The 26,819-nt window shown below is 40.5% G+C and overlaps 1 protein-coding gene across 1 annotated transcript in view; it reads left to right on the top strand.

Moving 5' to 3' along the window:
* Positions 1-8,398: 8,398 nt before the first annotated feature.
* The window catches only part of NOX1 (NADPH oxidase 1), a 31,410-nt gene continuing 12,989 nt past the window's right edge, over positions 8,399-26,819 (top strand). Inside the window, exons 1-7 of the mRNA XM_058536323.1 lie at positions 8,399-8,551; positions 12,483-12,578; positions 17,497-17,607; positions 17,849-17,933; positions 18,276-18,427; positions 18,531-18,712; positions 18,801-18,933. Of these exons, the coding sequence (XP_058392306.1) occupies positions 8,507-8,551; positions 12,483-12,578; positions 17,497-17,607; positions 17,849-17,933; positions 18,276-18,427; positions 18,531-18,712; positions 18,801-18,933 (804 nt within the window). The 5' untranslated portion in view covers positions 8,399-8,506. The remainder of the gene's footprint in view (positions 8,552-12,482; positions 12,579-17,496; positions 17,608-17,848; positions 17,934-18,275; positions 18,428-18,530; positions 18,713-18,800; positions 18,934-26,819) is intronic.

Genomic DNA, 26,819 nt, shown 5'->3' with positions numbered 1-26,819 from the left:
AGAAGATACCAGAGAGCAGAACGCAGTTGCTAAGGGCTGGGGGAAGGCAGGAATGGGGAGTGACTGCTTAATGGGTACAAGGTTTTCTTTCATGGTGACAAAAATTTTCTAGAACTAGATACTAGTGATGATTGCATAACATTGGGAATGTACTAAATGCCACTCAGTTGTGCATAAAATGGTGACTTTTATGTTATCTGTTATTTTACCACAATAAAAAAGTCTCATTGAAGTCCAGGCATTTCTCCTTCCCACAGGATGGTCAGCTGGTAAAGCTTGGGGCAGAATAGAGGCACCTTCTTACCAGTATGCAGACTGGAGAACCAATGGATACAGGCCCTGGGTGCAGGTATTGCCTTTTAGCATAGCTCTTCTCTCGATGCACTTGACTATCTATAGGTGTGGGGACAGAATTCTAGGATTGAGCCCCAGAGCACCTGGGCCACCTTCCCTAACCCATCAAGCAGTTCTCTTCCTTATCTCCCCCACTCCAAAACCTCCCTCGGTTTCCCTATACCTCCTCTCTATCCAAAGCCCAGTTCTGTTTTCTTTACCAAGAGACCGTGTGACCCATGGTAAAGAACCTCAAATCAGAGTCCAAATCCTTAACAATCAAAAACCTTTTTCTTGACAGCAAGAAAAGCTCAGTCTTCAAAATTTAGATAATCTCATCTTATACTCTCTGGAAGGTAGGGCAAATATTTGCATCCTGTTCTGGGAGAGTTCCCTTACACCTAGAAAGAGCTAAATGTTTCTAATACAACAAAGGGAAAGGTTTTTTAAAAAGCAGTTGCATTTCCTTATTAAAAAGACCAATCATTTATATCCTGGTTTACTTGCAGCCAAAGTTCTAACTTATTTACCTCACATAACATGTTATGCTAATGGTAGGGACTAGAGACTGTCAACGTCTAGCTCTGAAAACTTGAGGTTTTATCTTCTTTTTCAGCAGAGTAGGAAACTGAGAGCCAGAATACAGTTGCAGGAAAATCACTTCTTGCTATCTGTATTAGTTTCCTATTGGTGCTGTAACAAATTACTATAAATTTGATGGCTAAAAACAACACAAATTTATTATTTTACAATTTTGGATGTTATAAATCTGCAGTGGGACTCACTACGCTAAAATAAAGGTGTTGGCAGGGCTGCATTCTTTTCCGTAGGTTCTGGGGGAGAACTCATTTCCTTTCCTTCTCCAGCTTCTAGAGGCTGCCTACATTCCTTGGCTCCTGGCCCCTTCCACCATCTTCAAAGCCAGCAACAGAAGGTCATGTTCTTCTCATATCACATCGCTCTGAACTCTTCTTCTGCCTCCCCCTTCCACTTTTAAGGATCCTTGTGATTACATCAGGCCCATCTGCATAATCCAGAATAATGTCCCTATTTTGAGGTCGGCTGATTAGCAACCTAACTCCATCTGCAACCTTAATTCCCCTTTGCCGTGTAAGGTGACATATTCACAGGTTCCATGGATTAGGATGTGGACCTCTTTGGGGTTCCATTATACTGCCTACCACACCATCACTTGACAAATGTTTATTGAGCACGTACTGTGCATAGAGAGCTTCGTGCTCTGCCTTAGGGAGCCATCTGGGTGAGACAGGACTTACTCAGAAAAGGGTAAATAACAATAGAAGGTTTCACAGACTGTGCTAGAGGTAAGAAGATAAGAGGAACTATTGCTATGAAAATTAGTAAAGGGTGTGGTGTGATTGTTGAGGTGTTCAGAGAAGGCTTCCTGGAAGAGACAGAACTTGCTCAACCAATATTAAAGGGCAAGACTTGAATATCGTTTCAACGATATTGAAACGTTGAACTGAGTTCAATGAGCTGAACAAGTCTTACATACTGTTAAATTAATTAAATAAGGAAGACACTAGACTGAGGTGGCTAATGCTTTGGTGGCCTACACAAGGAGACTAAAACCTATACTTGTAAATGCCTCAAGAGAAATAGAAACCTAAGGATAACCAATCACAACCAACAAACTAGGCTTTAAGCTGTAGCAAATAAGATAATTTCCTTTTTTTTGCTTCTGTACCTTCTCTATATAAGTCATTCCCTCAGCTCCTCTTGGTAGAGTGCTCCTAACTACTTCCGGTTTGGTGCTGCCAGATTTGAATTGATTTTTGCTCAAATAAACTTTCAATATTTTTAATATGCCTCAGTTCATCTTTTAACAATGCACACTTTTAAGTGTAAGTTTCCAATGTAACAGTTGTAAAATGAAAGTACTCACTGCTGTTCAAGTGATGTCTCCATAACAGTTATCAGCTTAAAAAACACTGCTTTAAGCTCATTCGATGCTCATCACAGCCCTGTGAGGGAAGTAGAGAGGGCAGGGAGCCACATGAACCTTGCCACCATTAAGTCCCCAGGCCCCTTTCCAGGCCTAGGTCTGCTCCCCATATTCCTCCATGCTTGAAGCAACAGGGACACAGCCTGTTTTCTCTCCTTTTGGTAGCTACCTTCCTAAGCCTAGCTGCGGAATGAGACACAGTCTCTCCACCTCTCCCACTTCCTTGCTGCCATTGAAGCCAAGCGTATAGGCTCATTCAATTTTAAGGTTTATCTGCTAACTACTCTGGAGAAACAGGGAATAAAGCTAACAGACATAAGGGAGTGGCAAAGATTCCATAATCTTACAAAGTTTTTATAATCATGGCCTCTAATCTATAATTTCTGCTCCCCTTTTCAAGGGCAAAAGAAAGTACCATTGCGGGGGCCAGCCCTGTGGCGTAGCAGTTAAGTGCGTGTGTTCTACTGCTGCTGGTCCGGGTTTGGATCCCTGGTGTGCACAGACGCACCACTTGTCAGGCCATGCTGTGGCGGCATCCCATATAAAGTGGAGGAAGATGGGCACAGATGTTAGCCCAGGGCCAGTCTTCCTCAGCAAAAAAAAAAGAGGAGAATTGGCATGGATGTTAGCTCAGGGCTGATCTTCCTCACAAAAAAAAAAAAGAAAGAAAATACCATTGAGTTCATGCCCTCTGCTTATATTTTCTTAGGGATCATCATCATCAAAGCAGCAAGCAACTATGGAATGCATTGTTCTAATTGCTTTACATATTTTAACTCATTAATTCTCACAACAACCCATTTTATGGATAAGTAAAATGAGGCAGACTTCAAATCCAGGTAGACTGGCTCTGGAATCTGTGTTTCTAACCACTATACCATACTGCCTCTGCCTCTTCCCTACCATCACTCCACCTTCTGCCTGTCAATATAGGCTACTACTTGGACATTTTCTCCATGAGGAATGAGTGCACTAAGTTACAGATGAAGAAACTGAGGCCTAGATAAGTTAGACTTTTCCAAAGCAGCCTTGGTAGTGAGTGGGGAGCTGGGAGTTAAATCCAGCTCTGTCGCACCATGTTGTCTTTAAGAAAGGCTACTTTGTGAGGTCTAGTTCTGATCCAACGTAGTGAAAAGAATTGATGTTAACTCCACATACATCAATCTCTCTTATCACTATAGGAAGTTTCCTTTTTAGACGCTGTGATCAAGGCCAGATTAATACCTTAAGAGGCTCTAAGCTTTAAAAAGAGAAGGATGTCCTCCCAACACCATCCTCTACAGATTCAGCTTGCAAACAATTATAGACCATAAAATAAATACAACAAAGTACCAATTTTTCCCATAATGACTTTTTAAATTTTTCTTTTTGAAATATCAACAATTCTTAAAAAAGAATTCTTAAAATAATTTTTCTGGGTGTCCTAAGTGCATGTTTAAATGGTTAGCAATTCAGCACTGACTGTTACATATTAATTCCTGGAAAAGATGTACAAGGGTTATAATTGTAAAGGTAAGTTCGGGACGAATGGTGATGGAAACAAGTGATCAGGAAGGAAACAGAGCAAGCAAGTCAGGGAGTGGCTCTGTGTTTACAATTTACAAAATCCACCTACCATGGGTGGGATCAACCATCTACAGGAAATCTTTCCAAAAGAATACAGCCTGTAGTATAACTGTTACTGATGTCATTTAAGAACTCCCTACAGATCTCCAGGAAGAAGTCAACCTCAAAATTAAATAACATCAATCTATAAACCTGGGAAATGCAAACATTAAGACAGTCTGGAGAAACAAAGAGGGAGGGGAAGTATTATGATGTCTTGAGGCAAAAGAAGGAAAGGAATTCTTGGACAATTTACAAAAAGAGCAACTTGATGGTAAGAATTTTTTAGTGTGTCCAGCGTTGCCTGAGGAAGAGGGGCCTCAGATTTGCAGCATAAATTTTTTTTTTTGTGAGGAAGATCAGCCCTGAGCTAGCATCCATGCCAATCCTCTTCATTTTGCTGAGGAAGACCAGCCCTGTGCTAACATCTATTGCCAATCCTCCTCCTTTTTTTCCCTTTTTCTCCCCGAAGCCCCAGTAGATAGTTGTATGTCATAGTTGCACATCCTTCTAGTTGCTGTATGTGGGACGTGGCCTCAACATGGCCTGACAAGCGGTGCATCGGTGCGACCTGGGATCCAAACCCCGGCCGCCAGTAGCGGAGCACGCACACTTAACCGCTAAGCTATGGGGCCGGCCCTGCAGCATGAATTTTTTAGTTGGATTAGCTGGTATCATCTTTTTTTTTTTTTTTTGGTGAGGAAGATTGGCCCTGAGCTAGCACCTGTTGCCAATCTTCCTCTTTTTGCTGAGGGAGATTGTCTCTGAGCTAACGTTTGTGCCCATCTTCCTCTATTTTGTATGTGGGACACTGCCACAGCATGGCTTGATGAGCAGTGCGTTGGTCCACGCCCAGAATTCGAACCTGCAAACCCCGGGCCACCAAAGTGGAACGCACAAACTTAACCACTGTGCCACCAGGCCGGCCTCTATCATCTTGTTTTGAAAAAGTCCAACTGATCCTGCTGCTGCAGTTTAGTAATAATATTCCATTAAGATCATCTGACTATCTTTGCTTAGATTCTATGCTCATCAACTTATCAATTGACATCCTAGGAATCTGATATTGAGAATGGGGGCCCCTACTCAGAGACACAAGGCTCCATTCAGCATGGCATATATAATCCATTAGGTAATACATAAATTGTCATCTAGATTATAAATCATTCTCTTACAAATTACAGGATCTCAAGGTTGGAGGATACTTCAAAGACATTTACCCATCCATCTGGTGCTGACATTCCCCCTACAAAACAGCTGGCCAGGCGTTGTTCATTTTTCCTTGAGCATCTCAAGAAACAAGAAATTCATTACCTCTTCACTTCTTTGAACACCTGTGTTAGAAAATTCTGCTTTATATTGAACAAAAATGTGTTACCGTAGAGCCTCCAATACTAGGTTGACTCCTTGGGTCCAAATACAAAACGAACTAAACCTTCTCCAAAAAAATATAGATAAGCTCCTGTCCCTGACAAACCTCTTTTCCAGGCCAAATTCCCTAAATTCTTTAACACTTCCTAATATAGAATGGTTTCAAACCATTACATCATCCTGATCACCCTCCCATGGACAGGCTTTAATTTCTGTCTTAGGGTGTAGTCTTGGGCATGATCAAGTGTTTTTGTAAAATTGAAAAATTGAGATATTTTCATCGCAAATGGTTAAGATGACTGTCTTTTTCTGTTCCTTCTTCCCCTCTGTCACACTTCTTTTCAAGTCAGGCAGTGCTGGAGTGGCCATGAGCATTTCTGGAATAAAGCTCCTTAGCTTTACTGTGTTGTGTTGTACTGATGCTGTGTTGATGGTGTATTTAGTTTGGGTTTAGGAGAATGTATATCATGTGCTTCACTGACACTTCCGTGTATAGTTAACTGATTGCTAGCTGTCTTGGTGTAGGAATAGCTTCCAAGAATACTCCTAGCACTCACTATGCTAATTTCACTCAGCATTGCGACACTAAGTGGCAGGTGTGTTAGGCAGCTAATTAAAGTGTTATGAGTTTTGTAATATTAAAGAGATTTTTCCGCTTTTTAAAATATAAAATGTGCTATGAGTTTCCCCTTACAATGGGGAAATTTTATGGTACATAAATTATACCTCAATAAAGCTGTTAAAAATGTGCTGTGGGGGCCGGCCCAGTGGCACAAGTGGTTAAGTGCGCGCGATCCGCTACAGCAGCTCGGGGTTCGCCGGTTCGGATCCTGGGCACGCACCAAATCACTGCTTGTCAAGCCATGCTGTGACAGCGTCCCATATAAAGTGGAGGAAGATGGGCATAGATGTTAGCCCAGGGCCGGTCTTCCTCAGCAAAAAAAGAGGAGGATTGGCAGATGTTAGCGCAGCGCTGATCTTCCTCACACACACACACAAAAAATGTGCTGTGATTTCTTTTCTTATTTTAAATAAATATTAGCTTTTGAGCCTAAAGTAAAGTAAAATAAGAATATATAGCCAGGTATCTACAAAAAGCTACACCAAACATCATACTTAAGGGTGAAATTTTGAAAAAAGTCCCCTTTGGAGACTAAGAATTAGACAAGGGACTCACTATTACTTCCTCTGTTCAACATTGTATTAGAAGTTCTCTTTTTTTTTCACGAGGAAGTTTGGCCCTGAGCTAACATCTGTGCCAATTTTCCTCTATTTTATCCTCCACAGCATGGCTTGATGAGTGGTGTAGGTCTGCACCCAAGATCTGAACCTGTGAACCTGGGCTGCCGGAGCAGAGCACAAAGATCCCAACCCTGAAGAACTTCTCCAGAATCCAGGTTGCTGAATCTTCCTGCTGCCTAGACAGATTCCATATCACCTCTTGACAATGGGAAACTGGGTGATTAACCAGTGGCTCTCAGTTTTGATTCTGGTAAGTGGTGTTTCATTTCTATTCAAGCCATGCTGTGGCGGCGTCCCATATAAAGTAGAGGAAGATGGGCATGGATGTTAGCCCAGGGCCAGTCTTCCTCAGCAAAAAAACAAGAGAAGGATTAGCATCGGATGTTAGCTCAGGGCTAGTCTTCCTCACAGAAAAAAAAAAAACATAAACAACATGCTCAGCCTCACTAGTAATCAGGGAAATGAAAATTCAAATAACAATAAAATAGTATTTCACTCTCACTAGAATCATAAAAATAAAAAAGTCTAGAAAATACCAAGTGTTGGTAAGCATTTGAAGGAACTGGAATTTTCATTTACGGCTCATTGGAATATACATTTATGTGAGCACTTTGGAAAAGGGTTTGGTGTTATGTAGTAAAGTTGAACATTCCCAGGAGACAGAAATTCCACTCCAGGGTATATACCCTAGAGAAACTGTAGCATATGTACATCAACATTCCATCAACATTGTCCCATCATCATATCCAACAATAGTAGAATGAATAAATAAACTATGGTATATTCATGCAATGGAATATTATATAGTAGTGTAAATGGACTGAAACTACATGTACCAACATGTATAAATCTCAAAAACACAATGTTGAGTAAAAGAAGCAAATCACAGAAGCATACATACATATAAACAGCTAGGTTCCATTTATTAAGAAGTTCAAAAATAGGAAAAACTAAACAATAGATTGTTTAGGGATGCATTTAGTTAGTAAACTATAAAGAAAAACAAGGCAATGATCCCCATTGCCACCCTGCTCATTTCAGGATAGTGGTTACATTGGCTGGGGGAGGGAGAGGGAAAGAAGGGAGATGCGATCAGGGAGGGACACACAGAGGGCTTTAAGATCCTGGAAATAAAAGTTCTATTTTTTTAACCTAGGTAGTGAGTACATAGATATTCATTCCTTAATATTATTCTTTAAATTACAAATGTATGTTTTATACACCTTCTGTGTATGATATACTTCACCATTTTAGAGAAGGAAAAAAATAGTGCCCCCCAGAACTCGAGCTAATCCATTATACTAGGAGACAATCCCCTCCCTCATTTTGCATCCTCTGACTCTGTTTTTTGAACCGAGGTGTACATTTATATCTGCTAAATTTTCTCTTAGTCTACTTGGCCATTCTTTTCACTTGTCCTGCCAGCCAATCAAGGTGTCCCCAGAGCCAGATCATCCTCCAGATGCTGAAGTTTCTGGCTAGCCAGGCTGAAGTCCTAATTGCAGCTGGCAGATGCAGCGGCTCTTCTGAAAGCCCACCTTAAAGCAATTTCCTTAACGTGATTGCTCTCTGCCCTGCTTCTCCTGAGGTCATCTGTTTATAGCCCCAGCCTACTGTTTTTGTTATGAGAAAACTTAGCAAATGTCTCATCAAGGAAGGCAATGCCTCACATTAGGTCATGTTGATAAGATGATGAGAGAGTATATTCTCACTCAAGAAGATTGCTATTTCCTGAAGGGATAAAACCCCACCAGGGAAAACCCCTGTGGTTCTCATAGGTAGGGCTGGTAATATAGTTCCATTCAGAGGAGGAAGGCAAAATGCACTTATTCATTCTTGGAAGCTTTGTGGGTAGATGTGCATCTTTCACATCTTAAAGACTCGCAGACACTGAGCTGGACAAAGATCCCAACCCTGAAGAACTTCTCCAGAATCCAGGTTGCTGAATCTTCCCTGCTGCCTAGAGAGATTCCATATCACCTCTTGACAATGGGAAACTGGGTGATTAACCAGTGGCTCTCAGTTTTGATTCTGGTAAGTGGTGTTTCATTTCCCATTAATTACTCTTAACAGAGTAAGGAGACATCATGTTTGTTAATATTTGTAAAGTTATTTGAAAGGGAAAGATTCCATGCCAATATTGGGCTTATCAAGGCCAGTTAATTAAAAAGTCCAACTCTAGAATTACATATGTATGTTTTATGTACTCTTCTGTGTGTGATATATTTCACCATTTTAGAAAAGGAAAAAAACCAACTCGAGAAATTGATTGCTAAAGAGACAAAAGATATGCAATTGTTCATGTTGTCAAGCCACAAGTACTTAGAATTTCAATCAGTTTTCATTTTCTTTTTTTTTTTATAATTTTATTTATTTATTTTTTCCCCCAAAGCCCCAGTAGATAGTTGTATGTCATAGCTGCACATCCTTCTAGTTGCTGTATGTGGGACATGGCCTCAGCATGGCGGGAGACGCGGTGCGTCGGTGTGCGCCCAGGATCCGAACCCGGGGCGCCAGCAGCAGAGCGTGCGCACTTAACTGCTAAGCCACGGGGCCGGCCCTCAGTTTTCATTTTCTGTCTTCTCTTTTTCTCTTCCATCATTTCTAACTACTGGCATGGGGAATTAATTTCTCTTCATCCTTCCTATACTGCCTCACATCAAGATTTCATAAAATCATTGAATGTTTGAGATAGAACTGATCTTAGAGATCATCTGGCCTAGCGCTGTCCACTAGAAATATAATGTAAGCCACATATGAAATGTTTAAATTTTCTAATACTTACATTGAAAAAGGTAAAAAGAAATAGGTGAAATTAATTTCTAGTAATATATTTCATTTAATCCAATATATCAAAAATATTAGGGCTGACCCTCTGGTTAAGTTTGGTGCCCTCCACTTTGGCAGCCCGAGTTCAGTTCCTGGGCATGGACCTATACCACTCACCAGCAGCCATGCTGTGGCAGCGACCCACATACAACATAGAGGAAGATTGGCACAGATGTTAGTTCAGGGCGAATCTTCCTCAGCAAAAAAAAAAAAAAAAGTTATTCTTTCAACATGTAATCAATATTGAAAATATTAGTGAGAATTTATATTCTTTTATTTTTACCAAAAGTTTGAAATCTGAAGTGTAATTTACACTTACAGCACACCTCAATCAGGACGCGCCACATTTCAAATGCTCAGTAGCCATATGTGGGTAGTGGCTATGGCATTGCATAGTGCAGATATAAACCAACTCCTTGATTTTACAAGAGAAAAAGTGAATTGATTGCAGAGCCGTCACTCAAACCCAGCTTCCTTGTGTTCAGGCCAAAACTCCTTTACACAGTACATGTGCACAATCCCTTCCTCCTAATGCACACACCTTTCTCCACTCTTATTCTTCCATTTCTGAGCCACCCCTGAGCCTGGGACTCCCTGTGTCCTTTCTCACTTTCCTAGATCTTCATGTCATTGCTCCTCCTGGGCTTCTCTCTTTCTTCCTTGTTTTCCTTTGGGTCCCATAGGACTACCCAGGTGCTCCAGGGAAAAAGGTGTGCAGAGCAGTCATGTTCCCCTGGAGGGTTGTTTGTTTTGCATTTAGTGAAAGGCCAAGTGCTTATTTTGGCACATTATCCTATGACATATTTTCAACACTCAATGCCCTATATTTAATTCCTGTTGCACTAAATTAGGAGACAGGGAACCTTGGAATTAGTTTCAGTTATGCTATTAATTGGGTGACTTTGATCAAATTCTTTATCCTCTCTAGACTTCAGATCACCTGTGTGTGTATGTGTGTGGCGGAGATTAATGAAGTGACTAGATTAGATACAAATATAAGGGTATTTCTCGCTTTAAAATCCTCTGTGCTTTTTATCCCTCTCTTATTTTTTGCTTGAAGAGTTCATCGCCCATGGTGGTGACTCACATTTAACTATCTAGCTTTGAATTTCCATCCCCCACCAATCCTGCTGGCAGGCTCCGACTTCTTGCTATCTCTGACATATACTCCTATGCACTAATTTTTTAAATGAAAAATAAATTACTCAAAAAATACTTTTACTCCTCTTTTCTGCCAGGTCTTCTACTCCACTTTCTTTTCCATTCATAGTGGAGGAAATGATAGTCAAGGTGGGAAATGGAATTCCTTACTCCCAGATGTCACTATTTTTCATCTTTCACCTTGCCTACAATTCATGATGGGCTGACACAGAGTTCTTTGTTTCTGTGTCCCTCTAGGATCCTGAAATATTTCTGCTCCCTCTAAATAAACTTCTCTCCTCTGTCTTCTGAATCTTGAGGTATCTGTGGCTTTCATCTCTCTTTTTCCATTAGGATCAAAGAATCTCTGTGAGACATTCAACTCTGGAAAGTGTGTCTGAGCAAAGGATTCAGGAAGAAAGTGATTGGTAAAGCCAGTCTGGTAACGATGCAACTCTGTAGCCAGCATTTGTTAAGCTCTTACTATGCACCAAGCATTGTATTCATCACTTCACATGCATTATTTCACGTAAGACTCACAGCATTGCTGTGAGGTAGATATTGTTATTATCCTCATTTTACAGGTGAAGAAATTGAGGTTCAGAGATGTTAAATCACACGTCTGTCTAAAATTACAGAGCTAGAAAGTGGTAGAGCTAGACTTTGAGCCCAAGGAGTTTGACTCCAATATCACACTTTAAATCACTATGCCATGCTGCTAAAGGTGTGCGAGGCGTCCAGATCTAGGGAATCTGAAAGGGCCATGTTCTAGGATAAAGGCCCTCTAGCCGTGGGGCTGAGATGGTTCTGATCCATCCTGGGGCCAAGGATATATATTAGAGGCATCCCAGGGCCCTAGAGTCCTGCTCAGTTACAGACCAGCAAGTCCAAGCTTGAGCTAGAGCCCATTTGGTTGGTCTCTAAGGCAATGGGCAGTGGGTTCCAAATCTCCCCCGCCCCTGCCGGTGCAGAGACAGAGCTTGGGATGGATAAAAGCAGTCTTAAGAGCTCAAGTGAGGGGCCGGCCCAGTGGCGCAAGCGGTTAAGTGCGTGCGCTCCGCTGCAGCGGCCGGGGGTTCACGGGTTCCTATCCCAGGCGCGCACCGATGCACCGCTTGTCAGGCCATGCTGTGGCGGCGTCCCATATAAAGTGGAGGAAGATGGGCATGGATGTTAGCCCTCGGCCAGTCTTCCTCACAAAAAAAAAAAAAAAAGAGAGCTCAAGTGAGTCCAAAGCAATGATAGGTTAATTTAAAAAAACACGCACAATCTAAAAACGGAAAAATGTGTGTCAGGGTATAATTAAAGAGGCAGGCCCATCTGGAATGGTTTAGTCCTTTGCAGATGGGTATTGTTATAGATGTTAAATTTATTTTTCGATTCTTTAGAAATCCATTTATTCACTTATTGCCATCCTTTAGGTGCAATAGTTTGAATGCTGTAGTCTAGAAGTTGGCAAATGTTTTCTCTAAAGGGCTAGGTAGTACATATTTTAGGCTTTGCAGGCCACATGGTCTCTGTCACAACTACTCAACGTTTCCGTTGGGTCATGAAAACAGCCATAAACAATACGGAGATAAGTAGGCATGGCTAAGTTCCAATACCACTTTATTTATGGACACTGAAATTCGAATTTCATATAATTTTCAGCTGTCATGGAATATTATTCTTCTTTTGATTTTTTCCAACCATTTAAAAATGTGAAAACAAAAAACAAATGAAAACCGTTCGTAGCTTGTAGGCTTTACAAGCCACTAAACAAGTGGTAAACTAGATTTGGCCCTGGGCCTGGGCCCTGCTTCATAGTGGCTAATGCACTTCTTGAAGTGCTAACTCACTCTGAAAGTAAGTTAGATACTAACAGGCTTGTATTCATTTAAAATGAGAACAGATAAACACAAAATAGCCAAAATGGTGACACTATTTCCTATCCCTCATCTACTCCTTCTCATACCCAAATTTCACTTTACTCTTTGCTTGTTTTTTCCTCCTCTAGGCTATTTGGTTGGGGCTGAATGTTTTCCTGTTTGTGCAGGCTTTCCTGTCGTATGAGAAGGGTATCAAGTACTTCTACACAAGAGAAATCCTGGGGGTGAGTACCACAGTTGTGATGTGGGGAATATATTTTTTTCTTCTCTCTGACCCTGGCTCCTTTGAGACCCAGTGCCTTGATTTCCTCTTGGACTAGGGTTTCCAGAAAAAATACAGGATGCCCAGTTAAATTTGAATTCCAGAAAGATAACAAATCATTTTTTTTGGTATAAGTGTGTTCCAAATATTGCATCAGACATAGGTATACTAAAAAATTCTTCTTCTTTTTTTTTTTTTTGGTGAGGAAGATTGGCCCTGAGCTAGCATCTGTGCCAGTCTTCCTCTATTTTGTATGTGGGACGCTGCCACAGCACGGCTTGATGAGCAATGTGTAGGTTGGTGCCTGGGATCTGAACCCATGAACCCGGGCTGCTGAAGTGGAGTGCGTGAACTTAACCACCACGCCACCAGCCCGGCCCCCAAAATTATTCATTTTTTTAATCTGAAGTTCAAATTTAGCTGAGCATCCTGTATTTTTGTTCACTAAATCTGACAGCACTATCTAGGGTATACTCCCCGGACCCAATAATGAAAGCACACAATAAAGAAAACTATTAAGCAGTGGTTTTCAAACTGGTTTCCACAGAAGCTCAGGTGCTCCTACAGGGTGTGAGGGGAAGGCTAACTGGGCAGTGCTTCTGCCCCTGCCCCTATGTCAACCAAAGCAGCCTTTATCTATCTAATGGACTCCTGCTTATGATTTTAAGAAAGAGTTTGGTTAAAAACAAATAAACGACCAATCCAATCTCTGTCCCTATGTGTTTGTTTATTGTTGTTATTATCTACTACTTAATGAAGGAAATCATACGGTATTTGACCTTCTCCCTCTGACTTATTTCACTTTGCATTATACCCTCAATGTCCATCCATGTTGTCAAACCAATGTTACTGCAATAAACAAAAAATTAAAAAAAAATAAAAAATAAAGTGACCTAAAGTGAAAAACAAAAACAAAAACAAAAACAAATAAACGAACCATTTGAAAACCACCGCTGTGGACTGATTTCACAGACAAATACCTCTCTACCAAAGAGAGGAATACTGGGGGTGGGGTGGGGGCAGGGAGGAGGTGTCTATGGAGTGGGTGGTGCTGCAGAACTCAAGGCCTGCAGACAGGTGGAGTTAGGTCAAAGTAACAGGTTAGAGAAGGCCGGGAAGTGGTGGATTAAGAACAGAAGAGGAAGGGTTGGGAGTGGGTAGGGCACTTTGGTGTGGAGGTGACCAGGAAGAAGCATAGAGGTGAGAATGGTTTTTTACAGGCTCATTAATCTGGCCACTACCTGATTAGAAAAGCAAATTTGACTGCTAACTCTAGTCAGTTATTCAGTAACAGGTAAGGGATTTGGCTAAATCACTTTCATCTTGACGGTACCTTTTTTTGTTAGCTTTCCACAAAGACCCACCCAATGTACATGTTTAAAGACAGCTTGTCCTTTTTAAAAATCCTTCTTTTCTCTCCATAATCAAAGGATCCATGTTGAGATTGCAACTAATTTGAATGTTCTGTTCATGGCTTATTTTACCCTGCTGTTTTCCATTTTAAATGTTGGTCCTTGATCCTTCTTTGGAAAATATAACTCCAAAGGAAGTGTTAATTTGTTTTAAAAATAGCTTTTTATTAAGAGAATGATGCAATAAATGTGACTAGTTATTAAGAGCTGAACTGTTTTATGACCAAAAAGCAGCAGAAAAATGAATCATGCTGATATCCTGTGGACATTATATTTTTAAAAATCCTCTTTACTAAAAAAATTAATTATAAATAATACTGCTTTCAAAAACAATAAAAGAAAATAAATAATACTGCTTTCAATGAGATCAAATGATCTAGAAGTGTATAAGTAAAATGTGAAAAGCCCTCCCATCCCTCTCCCCAGAGATAACCACTGTTAATAGTTTGGTGTGTGTGTCTATATAAACACACTGACATGCTCACAAATGTATCAGACATGTAGGTTTTGTTGTTGTTTTTGAGGTAGGTACTATTCTTATTTACTTATTTATTTTCTGTATGCAGTAAAATTTGCTCTTTTTTGGTGTACTGTTCTATGAGTTTTGATAACACATAGAGCAGGACACAGAGTTTTTTGTTTTAACCAAAAAGAGATCACATTGTAGATATTGGCTGGAAATTGCTTCTTATACTTAATGTATCTCAGATATCTTTCCATGTGAGTATGGAACCGTGATGTGCTGAAACCGGCTCACACCAGCTTGCAATAGCCAGTTGTGTGTATCTTTTCACTACTCTGCATTCAGTGGTGTTCAGTGACATCAAGTTGGTATCTTGAAATCTGCCATGGTGGGAGAAGTTACATCATGTAAATAGGAAAGTGCTGGAAAAGACCTCCGCCTTCCCCTTAAGCTGATTGTCACATATTTACCACCCCTACACCACTGCATATAGCACTCATCCTTTTAAGAGCATAATAGTCCATGGCATTGAGGTGCCATAATTTATTTAATCATTCTGTAGAGTATTTATTAAATTCGTGCTTCCTCTAGGAGAATACAAAGAGTTACTTGATTCATTATGAAGCAGAGCAAATAAGTAGCAGAGGAAGGAGTTTAAATCCATAGTCAATGAGGCATTAATGACAGCAGCAGTTGAATTAGAACATCAGTTAAGGTCCATGTTGAAAAATCAATATGAATTAGGATATTTCAGTGTACTGCAATGGGGAAAAAAGAGTTGCTCTAAAAAGAATTCATCCCATATAGAAAGCCCCCACAGAATATGGAGCTGTGAAATTATAGTCCTACATTTTCAATTAACTTGCCAATTTTAGCTTGAAGAAACCTCTGTGACTCAAATAAGCAAGCTGTGGGAACCAATGTGGAAATGCAAGATCTTTGAGATGAGCAGAGAAAATTTACTCAGAAATGGAACAGACTGTCTGTACCAAAAACAGTCGGACTGTGACTCAGCAGAGGGAGAAAACACAGGTCATGTGGAAGAGCCAGAAATGGAAAACAGTAGGGCAGCCCTTGTTCACTGCACTGCCTGACATTTGTAAGCCATTATCGACGCTAGGCAGATCTCGACCTAGCTTATTAAACTGACATCACATTGTCCCGGGTTTAGGTTGTATGGAAAAATAGTTCTTGTGCCGAAAAGATAGTTAGAAAACAGCTGAGAAATTGTTAACTCTAATTCATATTCTTCCTTTTAGCAAGTCATTGACAGGCACATATGAAAGGCTGGCCAGTCAGCTGAAGTGCAAAAAAATTGCCTGGCTGCTGCCACCACCTCAGCTGCTGCTGCAAGATTATCACCCTCTGTAGCCTGCAGTCCCAAGTACATAGAACCGAGTCAGAGACCAGTTGTACAGAGTTGAGGAGAGAAGTCAAACTTAGCTCCCATGGAGTTGAGCACATTCCATCCAGCCTATACCTAATCAAGCCTGTTTCTGGGCTAAATATTTCTCTGAAGCACTGATTCCTTGTCTCCTTTTCTAGCAGCTTCTACTGCTGGATCAGATTGATCTTGATGTATGCTGCCTGGCCACTCAAGGAAATCAGTTTGAAATTCTGTTCTCAGTTCTCCCTTCTCAAATCTCTACCTAAGTTTAAAATTTTTGCTCTGCGGAATTCACTAATTTTATCTAAGCTTTATACAATTATTAAAGACATCTTAAATATAAGCAGTTAAATCTTTTTTATTACATGATTGGTACATGCTTATACTTGCAACATTAGAAAATACAGAAAAGAGAAAAAATAGTCACCATCTGTAATTATACCTCTAAATATATAGGCTTTATTTAAAATGCAAATAAAAATATATATGATCCTCAAGATTGTTTTACAAATGACAAAAAATAAAATCATAATTGAGGGGCCGGCCCCGTGGCGCAGGTGGTTAAGTGCGTGCGCTCTGCTGCGCGGCCCGGGGTTCACCGGATTCGCTGGTTCGGATCCCGGGTGAGCACCAACTCACCCACTTGTTAAGCCATGCTGTGGCGGCGTCCCATATAAAGTAGAGGAAGATGGGCATGGATGTTAGTCTAAGGCCAGTCTTCCTTAGCAAAAAAGAGGAGGATTGGCATCAATGTTAGCTTAAGGCTGGTGTTCCTCACACACACAAAAAAATCATAATTGAGTGCATTACGCAAAAATAATTCTTGCAAAGTATTACACCCATAGAATGTATTTGTTAACATGGGATCATTAAATCTTGTTCTCATTCATATTGATACATGTATAGTCAAACATTTCCAAACCACTCTTATAGGAATTTCTTTTATTTTTTTGTGAGGATGACTGGCCCTGAGCTAACATCCGTTGCCAATCCTCTTCTTGCTTGAGGAAGATTGTTGCTGAGCTAACATCTGTGCCAATCTTCCTCTACTTTTTTTTATATATGGGACGCCGCCACAGCATGGCTTGACGATCGGTGTGTAGGTCCGTGCCCAGGATCTGAACCCGTGAACCTCGGCCCACAAAAGTGGAGCATGCGAACTTAACCACTACGCCACCAGGCTAGCCCCAGGAATTTCTTAATTGAAAATTAAGTTCATGGGCCAGCCCCATGGCTTAGCGGTTAAGTGCGCGCGCTCTGATGCTGGCCGCCCGGGTTTGGATCCTGGGCGCGCACCGACACACTGCTTCTCTGGCCATGCTGAGGCCGCATCCCACATACAGCAACTAGAAGGATGTGCAACTGTGACATACAACTATCTACTGGGGCTTTGGGGGAAAAAAATAAATAAAATAAAAAAAAAAAGAAAATTAAGTTCAGTGAATTTTATGTCGTTTGCAAACGGAGAGCCTGGACTGATTGTGCTAGCTAATGAGAAAGAGGGGAGGAAGCTGCAGCCCTGCCCATTTCCAGGTCTCAGACAAGTGGACTGGGCCCCTGCTTATCTGCTAAATGGTGAGATGAAGCAGCTGATGATCTCTTCTCTTCTCTGCTCTAGTCAGCGTTGGCCTGGGCCCGAGCCTCTGCTCGCTGCCTGAATTTTAACAGCATGCTGATCCTGATTCCCGTGTGTCGAAATCTGCTGTCCTTCCTGAGGGGCACCTGCTCAGTGAGTCCCAACCACTCATAGGTCAACTATCACATTAAAGACAAGAGACCCTGAACTCCTCAGTAGGACAACCCAACACCAAACCCCTGGGAATGGAAGCCAGAGGTCTCCTTTGGGAGCCAAGGGGATGGGCAAGTGTGGGTGGTATTGGCATGCTCTGTGCAAGACATGTTGGTTATGGGTTAGTGAATTTCATAAAGCTGCCTGGAGACACTTAACCTTGATCACTTTACATTTGTAGTTTTGCAGGCGCACCCCGAGAAAGCAACTGGATCACAACCTCACCTTCCACAAGCTGGTGGGGTATATGATCTGCCTACACACAGGTAACTGAGGCAAACCATGAAACTGCAGGCTCCCGGGCATTCCGAGTCTAGTTTCATTCATCCATGCATGTAGACATACAAAAAATATTTATTGAACACTTGCCACTATTTGCTAGGCACTGTTCTAGGCCTATTTTCATGGAACTTACATTCTATTCCTTTGGGAACAGAGTGAGTATAAAAAAGATCTTGGAGCTCTCTGCCCTCAATGTCCATTGGGCACCTTCTGTGGACTCAGCATTCTGCTAGACACTGTACATAGGATTCTCCTTTTCTAGTGGGGCTTGCTTGCCATTATGTTCCTGAGACACCTTTCACATTTCTTTGCGTCTTTCCATTTAGCTATTCACATCATTGCACACCTGTTTAACTTGGAACGATACAGCAGAAGCCGACAGGCCACAGATGGATCTCTTGCTTCCGTTCTCTCCAGCCTATCTCATCAAGAGAAAGAGGGGAATTCTTGGTTAAATCCCATCCAGTCCCCAAACATGGTGAGTTTACTCAATGGCAAAGCATCTGGGATCTGGGTATGAGCAGGAAGGACATGGTATCCTTGGTGGACATTGTATCAGGCTGAAATTTCTCCTTTCATAGACAGTGGAGTATGTGACATTCACCAGCATTGCTGGTCTCACTGGAGTGATCATCACAATAGCTCTGGTTCTCATGGTGACTTCAGCTATGGAGTTTATCCGGAGGAGTTATTTTGAGGTTTTCTGGTATACACACCATTTATTTGTCATCTACCTCATCGGCTTAGGTATTCATGGCATTGGGTAAGGTCCTCAAACCCCCATTCTCATGCCCTAGCTCCTGACCTTGCGTAATTCTTTGCTGCAAACTGTCCTTCTTTGTCTGTCTCAGTGGAATTGTTCGGGGTCAAACAGAAGAGAGCATGGAGGAGAGTCATCCTCACAGGTGTGCAGAGTCTTTCGAGAAGTGGGATGATCATGACTCCCACTGCAAGAGTCCCCAATTTGAAGGGCACCCTGCTGAGGTAAGAACCCTATGGACAAGGATAGACTCTTGTTAGGATCTGTTATTGTTATTGTTGTTATTATTATTACCATTATTAGCTCAGCCCTGGTCTGGGTCCTATGGAGGATATATCTACAATGTTCCTACCTTGGAGCTCCTATTAAGGACCTATTAATTATTATTAGCAGGGGGTCCTGAAAAGGAAGGAGTCATGGTTATTGCATGTTGGGAGACCCTCTCCAAAGCTAATAATGATAGCCCACATTATTAATGGTGTTTACCATGTGCCAGGTTTGCTGTATAATACGGATTTTTTCATTTATACATAGCAAAAACCTATGAGGTAGGTACTTTTTTGTCTCCATTTTGAGACAAAAGGACTAGGATTCAGAGATATGAAGAAAACTGTCAAGCTCTCACAGTAAGTAACTAGTGGAAGCAGAATTCAAGCCCAGGCCTTTCAGATTCCAAAGATTGTGCTCTTGACCACTGTACTGTCCCAAAGCTTAGCTGTGAAATCCCAGTCAATTCTGGGGGGAAAGAAAAGCATTATTTTTTCTGGCTTTATTAAGGGGTAATTGACAAAAAAAATTGTATATATTTAAAGTATACAATGTGATGAATGATATATGTATACTTTGTGAAATGATTAGCACACTGAGGTTAATTAACATATGTATCACCTCACAGAGTTACCTTTTTTTTGTGGTGAGAATGCTTAAGATCTACTCTCTTAGCAACTTTCAAGTACACTATACAGTATTATTAACTACAGTCACCCTACTGTACATTAGATCCCCAGAACTTATTCGTCTTGTCACTGAAGGCTTGTACCTTTTGACCAGCATCTCCCCATTTCCCTCACCCACTCAAGCCCCTGGTTAACCACTTTCCTATTCTCTGTTTCTATGAGTTCAACTTTTTTTTTGGAGCATTCTTGAAGTCAGCTTTCTTTGGTGTTATAAGAACACGCTTGGAAATTACTTTTAGTAGTGGATGATCAAGAAACTGGGTTCCAGGACACTTGAGGTGTGCCTCAGGGTAATTATCGTGGATATTATGCTTTACCTTTGCTTGCTCATAAAATACGTTAGATTGAGGAAAAAATTGAAGGGAAAGGTTGACTTGTGTGTCACGGTGCTCTGAGGATGATTCAAGTCTTTAAATCAGATGCAGAATTAAGAGCAACAGCTCAGTCCTCATCTAGAAAGAGAAAAATATCTTCAAAAAATCCCCTAAAGGAGGAGTGACGTCAGCATCATGGCGGAGTGAGCTTTCCCGTGAATTCTTCCCCCACAAGATACAACAAAAGTAACAGCCACAGACCAACAACGGAATCCCAGACAGTGAAAAGCTAGAGCGGAGGGATCCACACTGCCACACATCTGAGAGCGGAACGTGCTGGGCCCCCGGAGGAAGTGGGGAGAGGTAAGGAGAACTCCACTCCCTCCCCATCAGATCAGCGATCCGCGCGGCTCCCAGAGAGGGGGGAGGGGCGGCCCTCGGCGGGAAACTGTAGCTCTTCGGGCTCTCTCAGCCAGTGGGAAACTCCCGCACAGAGGGCTCAGAGGAGCCACAGGGCTACCATCAACATCTGAGCAACCCAGAGAGCGGATAAAGAGGGGCAAACGAGAAGCCTCCCACGTCAGGGACCCAGAGGGCAAAAGAGAGAGCTCCCCCCTCCCCGCAACCCGGAGTCTGCAGCTCGACCAGATCTAGCGGTCCGAGGCAGACCTGAATAAACTGGACTGGACCCTTGGATCACAGTGGGGAAACAAAACAAAACAAAACAAAACAAAACTGCGGATCGCAGCAGAAAAACTGGGGCAGAGCGCAGGGGGCTTAGACTACACAGCCCTTTACCACCAGACAGTGGCGGCAGGTGGAAATTGCAACCAGAGACTTCCAGGATGAGGAAAATCAAAACCAACACAGGAACCACAATGCAAAAATATATGAAATCACCAGACCAGAAACAAAATGACAAGCACCCAGAAATCAACCCCGAAGACACAGAAATCCATAAACTAAATGACAGAGATTTCAAAATAGCTATCATAAAAACACTCAACGAAATACGAGACAACACAGACAAACAATTAAATGAGATTAGGAGTTTCTTCACAAAAGAGATTGAAATCATAAAGAAAAACCAATCAGTGCTGATGGAGATGAAGAACACAATGGAGGAGATAAAGGAGAATCTGGAATCTTTAAAGAACAGAGCTGACAATATGGAGGAAAGAATTAGTACTTTAGAGGATAGGAATACAGATATACTCCAGATGGAAGAAGAGAGAGAACTAAGACTAAAAAGAAATGAAGAAAGACTCCGAGAAATATCTGACTCTATTAGAAAATGTAACATAAGAATTATAGGTATTCCTGAGGGAGAGGAGAGGGAAAGAGGAACAGAGAGCCTATTCAAGGAAATAATAGCTGAAAATTTCCCAAATCTGGGGAAGGAGCAGGAAATACCAGTAAGCGAAGCCAACAGGACGCCTATATATATTAACAGACAAAGGCCTTCACCACGACACCTAGTGGTAAGGCTAGCCAGGGTCAACGACAAAGAAACCATATTAAGGGCAGCTAGACAAAAACAAAAAATAACGTACAAAGGAACTCCCATCAGGCTCTCAGCGGATTTCTCAACAGAAACTTTTCAGGCTAGAAGAGACTGGAATGATATATTCAAAATACTAAAAGACAAAAACTTTCAGCCAAGAATACTCTATCCAGCAAAAATATCCTTCAAATATGATGGAGAAATAGTAACTCTCCCAGATAAACAAAAGCTAAGGGAGTTCATGGCCATGAGACCGCCACTACAAGAAATACTCAAGAAGGCCCTCAGACCTGAAAACAAGAAGAGAAAGGGAACACAAAGCTTGGAGTAAGGAGAAAAGTAGGTAGACAAAATCAGAGAAATAGTAGATCTTTACCGGAATAGGTTAGCAACCACTTAAATACTAAACTCAAAGATCAAAGGAAGAAATTCACCAAAAATAAATTTAACCTCATCACTGTAAACACACAGCCACAACACAAGATAGAATAAGGTATAACAAGAGCAACTTAGAAGGGGAAGAGGAAAGTGACTGAATTGACTTAGTATAAGGAAATAGGAGGCTATCAGATAATGGACTATCTCATACAGAAGATTTTTCGCCCAAACCTCAAGGTAACCACTAAACAAATAATCAAATTAAAACCACATATGATAAACAAAGAGAAAACTAGAAGAATCATAAGACAGAACAACCAAACTGAATTGGCAGTCCAAAACAAATGGGACAAGAAACAAAGGAAATGCAAAAGAACCAGAAAATAAGTGACAAAACAGCAACATTCAGCCCTCATATTTCAATAATTACCCTAAATGTAAATGGATTGAACTCTCCAATCAAAAGATACAGAGTGGCAGGATGGATTAAAAAGCAAGACCCAACAATATGCTGCCTTCAGGAAACACATCTTAGCACTAAAGACAAGCACAGGCTCAGAGTGAAAGGATGGAAGACAATACTCCAAGCTAATGGCAAACAAAAGAAAGCAGGTGTTGCCATACTCATATCAGACAAAGTAGACTTAAGATAAAACAGGTTAAGAAAGACAAAGAAGGGAAATATATAATGATAAAAGGGACACTCCATCAAGAAGACATATCACTTATAAATATATATGCACCCAACATAGGAGCACCAATGTACATAAAACAACTATTAACAAACCTAAAAGGAGAAATCAACAACAACACAATAATAGTAGGGTATCTTAACACCCCACTTACAGCAATGGATAGATCATCCAGACAAAAAGTTAATAAAGAAATATTAGACTTAAATGAAAAACTGGACGAGATGGACCTAGTAGACATATACAGAGCACTCCACCCAAAAACAGCTGACTACACATTCTTCTCAAGCGCGCATGGAACATTCTCTAGGATAGACCATACGTTGGGAAACAAAGCAAGCCTCAATAAATTTAAGAAGATTGAAATCATAACAAGCATCTTTTCAGACCATAAGGCTATGAAACTGGAAATGAACCAGGAAAAAAAAACTGGGAAAGTGACAAAAATGTGGAGATTAAACAACATGCTACTGAACAACCAATGGATCATTGATGAAATTAAAGGAGAAATCAAAAACTATCTGGAAACAAACGAAAGTGATAACATGCCATATCAAACCATATGGGACGCAGCAAAAGCGGTCCTGAGAGGGAAACTCATAGCGATACAAGCCCACCTTAACAAACAAGAAAAAGCCCTAATAGGCAACCTTAAATTACACCTAACAGAACTAGAAAAAGAAGAACAAACAAAGCCCAAAGCCAGCAGAAGGAGAGAAATAATAAAAATCAGAGCAGAAATAAATGATATTGAGACCAAAAAAACAGTAGAAAGGATTAATGAAACAAAGAGTTGGTTCTTCGAGAAGATAAACAAAATAGACAAACCCTTAGCCAGGCTAACTAAGAAAAAAAGAGAAAAGGCTCAAGTAAATAAAATTAGAAATGAAAGAGGAGAAATTACAACGGATACCATGGAAATACAGAGGATTATAAGAGAATACTATGAGAAATTATATGCCAACAAATTGGACAATCTAGAAGAAATGGATAAATTCTTAGACTTATACAACCTCCCAAAATTGAAGCAAGAAGAAATGGAGAATCTGAATAGACCAATCACAAGTAAAGAGATTGAAATAGTAATCAAAAACCTCCCAAAAAATAAAAGTCCAGGACCAGATGGCTTCTCCAGTGAATTTTACCAAACATTCAAAGAAGATTTAATACCCATCCTCCTCAAACTATTCCAAAAAATAGAGGAAGATGGAACACTTCCTGAATCATTCTATGAGGCCAACATCACCCTGATACCAAAACCAGACAAAGACAATACAAAGAAAGAAAATTACAGGCCAATATCGCTGATGAACATTGATGCAAAAATCCTCAACAAAATATTGGCAAACCGAATACAACAATATATTAAAAAGATCATACACCATGATCAAGTGGGATTTATACCAGAGACGCAGGGATGGTTCAACATCCGCAAATCAATCAACGTGATACATCACATCAACAAAACAAAGAATAAAAACCACATGATCGTCTCAATAGATGCAGAGAAGGCATTTGACAAGATACAACATCCATTTATGATAAAAACTCTCAATAAAATGGGAATAGAAGGAAAGTACCTCAACATAATAAAGGCCATATATGACAAACCCACAGCTAACATCATACTCAACGGGGAAAGACTGAAAGCCATTCCTCTGAGAACAGGAACGAGGCAGGGCTGCCCTCGTTCACCAGGGCTCACCACTCCTGTTCAACATAGTACTGGAGGTTTTGGCCAGAGCAATTAGGCAAGAAAAAGGAATAAAAGGAATCCAAATAGGTAACGAAGAAGTGAAACTCTCACTATTTGCAGATGACATGATTGTATATATAGAAAACCCTAAAGAATCTGTTGGAAAACTGTTAGAAACAATCAACAACTACAGCAAAGTTGCAGGGTACAAAATCAATCTACAAAAATCAGTTGCATTTCTATATGCTAATAATGAACTAACAGAAAGAGAGCTCAAAAAGATAATACCATTTACAATTGCATCAAAAAGAATAAAATACCTAGGAATAAATCTTACCAAGGAGGTGAAGGACCTATACAATGAGAACTACAAGACATTATTGAGGGAAATCTACGATGACATAAAGAAATGGAAAGATATCCCATGCACGTGGATTGGAAGAATAAACATAGTTAAAATGTCTATATTACCTAAAGCAATCTACAGATTCAATGCAATCCCAATCAGAATCCCAATGACATTCTTCACAGAAATAGAAAAAAGAATACTAAAATTTATATGGGGCAACAAAAGACCCCGAATAGCTAAAGAAATCCTAAAGAAAAAGAACAAAGCAGGAGGCATCACAATTCCTGACTTCAAAACATACTACAAAGCAATAGTAATCAAAACAGCAGGGTACTGGTACAAAAACAGACACACAGATCAATGGAACAGAATTGAAAGCCCAGAAATAAAACCACACATATACGGACAGCTAATTTTCGACAAAGGTGCTAAGGACATGCAATGGAGAAAGGAAAGTCTCTTCAATAAATGGTGTTGGGAAAACTGGACAGCCACATGCAAAAGAATGAAAGTGGACCATGTGCTATCGCCATTCACAAAAATTAACTCAAAATGGATCAAAGACCTGAAGGTGAGACCTGAAACTATAAAACTCATAGAAGAAAATATAGGCAACACACTATTTGACATTGGGTTTAAAGGAATCTTTTCGGATGACATGCCTACCCAGACTAGGGAAACTAAAGAAAAAATAAACAAGTGGGACTTTATCAGACTAAAGAGCTTTTATAAGACAAACGAAACCAGAATCAAGATGAACAAACAACCAACCAGCTGGGAGAGAATATTTGCAATACATACATCTGACAAGGGGTTGATCTCCATAATATATAAAGAACTCACACAATTGAACAACAAAAAAACAAACAACCCGATCAAAAAATGGGCAGAGGAAATGAACAGACACTTCTCCAAGGAAGATATACAGATGGCCAATAGGCACATGAAAAGATGCTCAACATCACTAATCATCAGGGAAATGCAAATCAAAACAACACTAAGATACCACCTCACGCCGGTTAGAATGGCTATAATCACCAAGACAAAAAACAACAAATGTTGGAGAGGATGTGGAGAAACAGGAACCCTCATACACAGCTGGTGGGAATGCAAATTGGTGCAGCCTCTATGGAAAACGGTATGGAGATTCCTCAAAGAATTAAAAATAGAGATGCCCTATGATCCAGCCATCCCACTACTGGGAATCTATCCAACGCACCTGAAATCAACAATCCAAAGAGGCTTATGCACCCCTATGTTCATTGCAGCATTATTCACCATAGCCAAGAAGTGGAAGCAACCTAAGTGTCCCTCGACTGACGATTGGATTAAGAAAATGTGGTACATATATACAATGGAATACTACTCAGCCATAAAAAAAGACAAAATCGTCCCATTTGCAACAACATGGATGGGCCTGGAGCGTATTATGTTAAGTGAAATAAGCCAGAAAGAGAAAGACAAACACTGTATGATCTCACTCATATGTGGAATATAAACCAACACATGGACAGAGAAAACTGGACTGTGGTTACCCGGGCAGTGGGGGTGGGGGGTGGGCACAAGGGGTGAAGGGAGTCATATATGGGGTGATGGACAAACAAAAATGTACAACCCAAAATTTCACAATGTTAGAAACCATTAAAATATCAATAAAATAAAAAAAAAAAAATCCCCTAAAGTTGGCATTTCAAATCAGTGGGAAATAAGATTATTCAATAATTCTTTTAGGATAATAAAATAGCCATCTAAGAAAAAAAGCTGTACCTTTATTCCACACTTTACACTAAAATATGGATCAAGGATGCATGGATCAAGGCAGAGAACAGATTGGTGGTTACCAGAGAGGAAGGAGGTGGGGGGAGGGCAAAAGGGGTAAAGGGGTACATTTGTATGGTGACGGATGGAAACTAGACTTTTGGTGGTGAACACAATGCAGTCTATATAGAAACTGAAATATAATGACGTACACCTGAAAATTATACAATGTTATAAACCAATGTGACCTCAATAAAATTAAAAAAAAGAAAGAAAGAAATCATAAAAGCACCCTAAGACCACATGGGAAATTTTTTTTCTAATACTGGAATATTAGTAAAAATACTTTCTAAATAAGAAAACGAAAGATAATAAATTTGAATAAATATTAAAATTTATTATCTATCTATCTATAATTTTTATGACAAAAAAACCCACCATAAATAAAGACAGGTGACAAGTT

This window comes from Diceros bicornis, chromosome X (genome assembly GCF_020826845.1).
Source record: "Diceros bicornis minor isolate mBicDic1 chromosome X, mDicBic1.mat.cur, whole genome shotgun sequence".
Taxonomy (NCBI): domain Eukaryota; kingdom Metazoa; phylum Chordata; class Mammalia; order Perissodactyla; family Rhinocerotidae; genus Diceros; species Diceros bicornis.
This window is presented reverse-complemented; position numbering and strand designations above follow the sequence as displayed.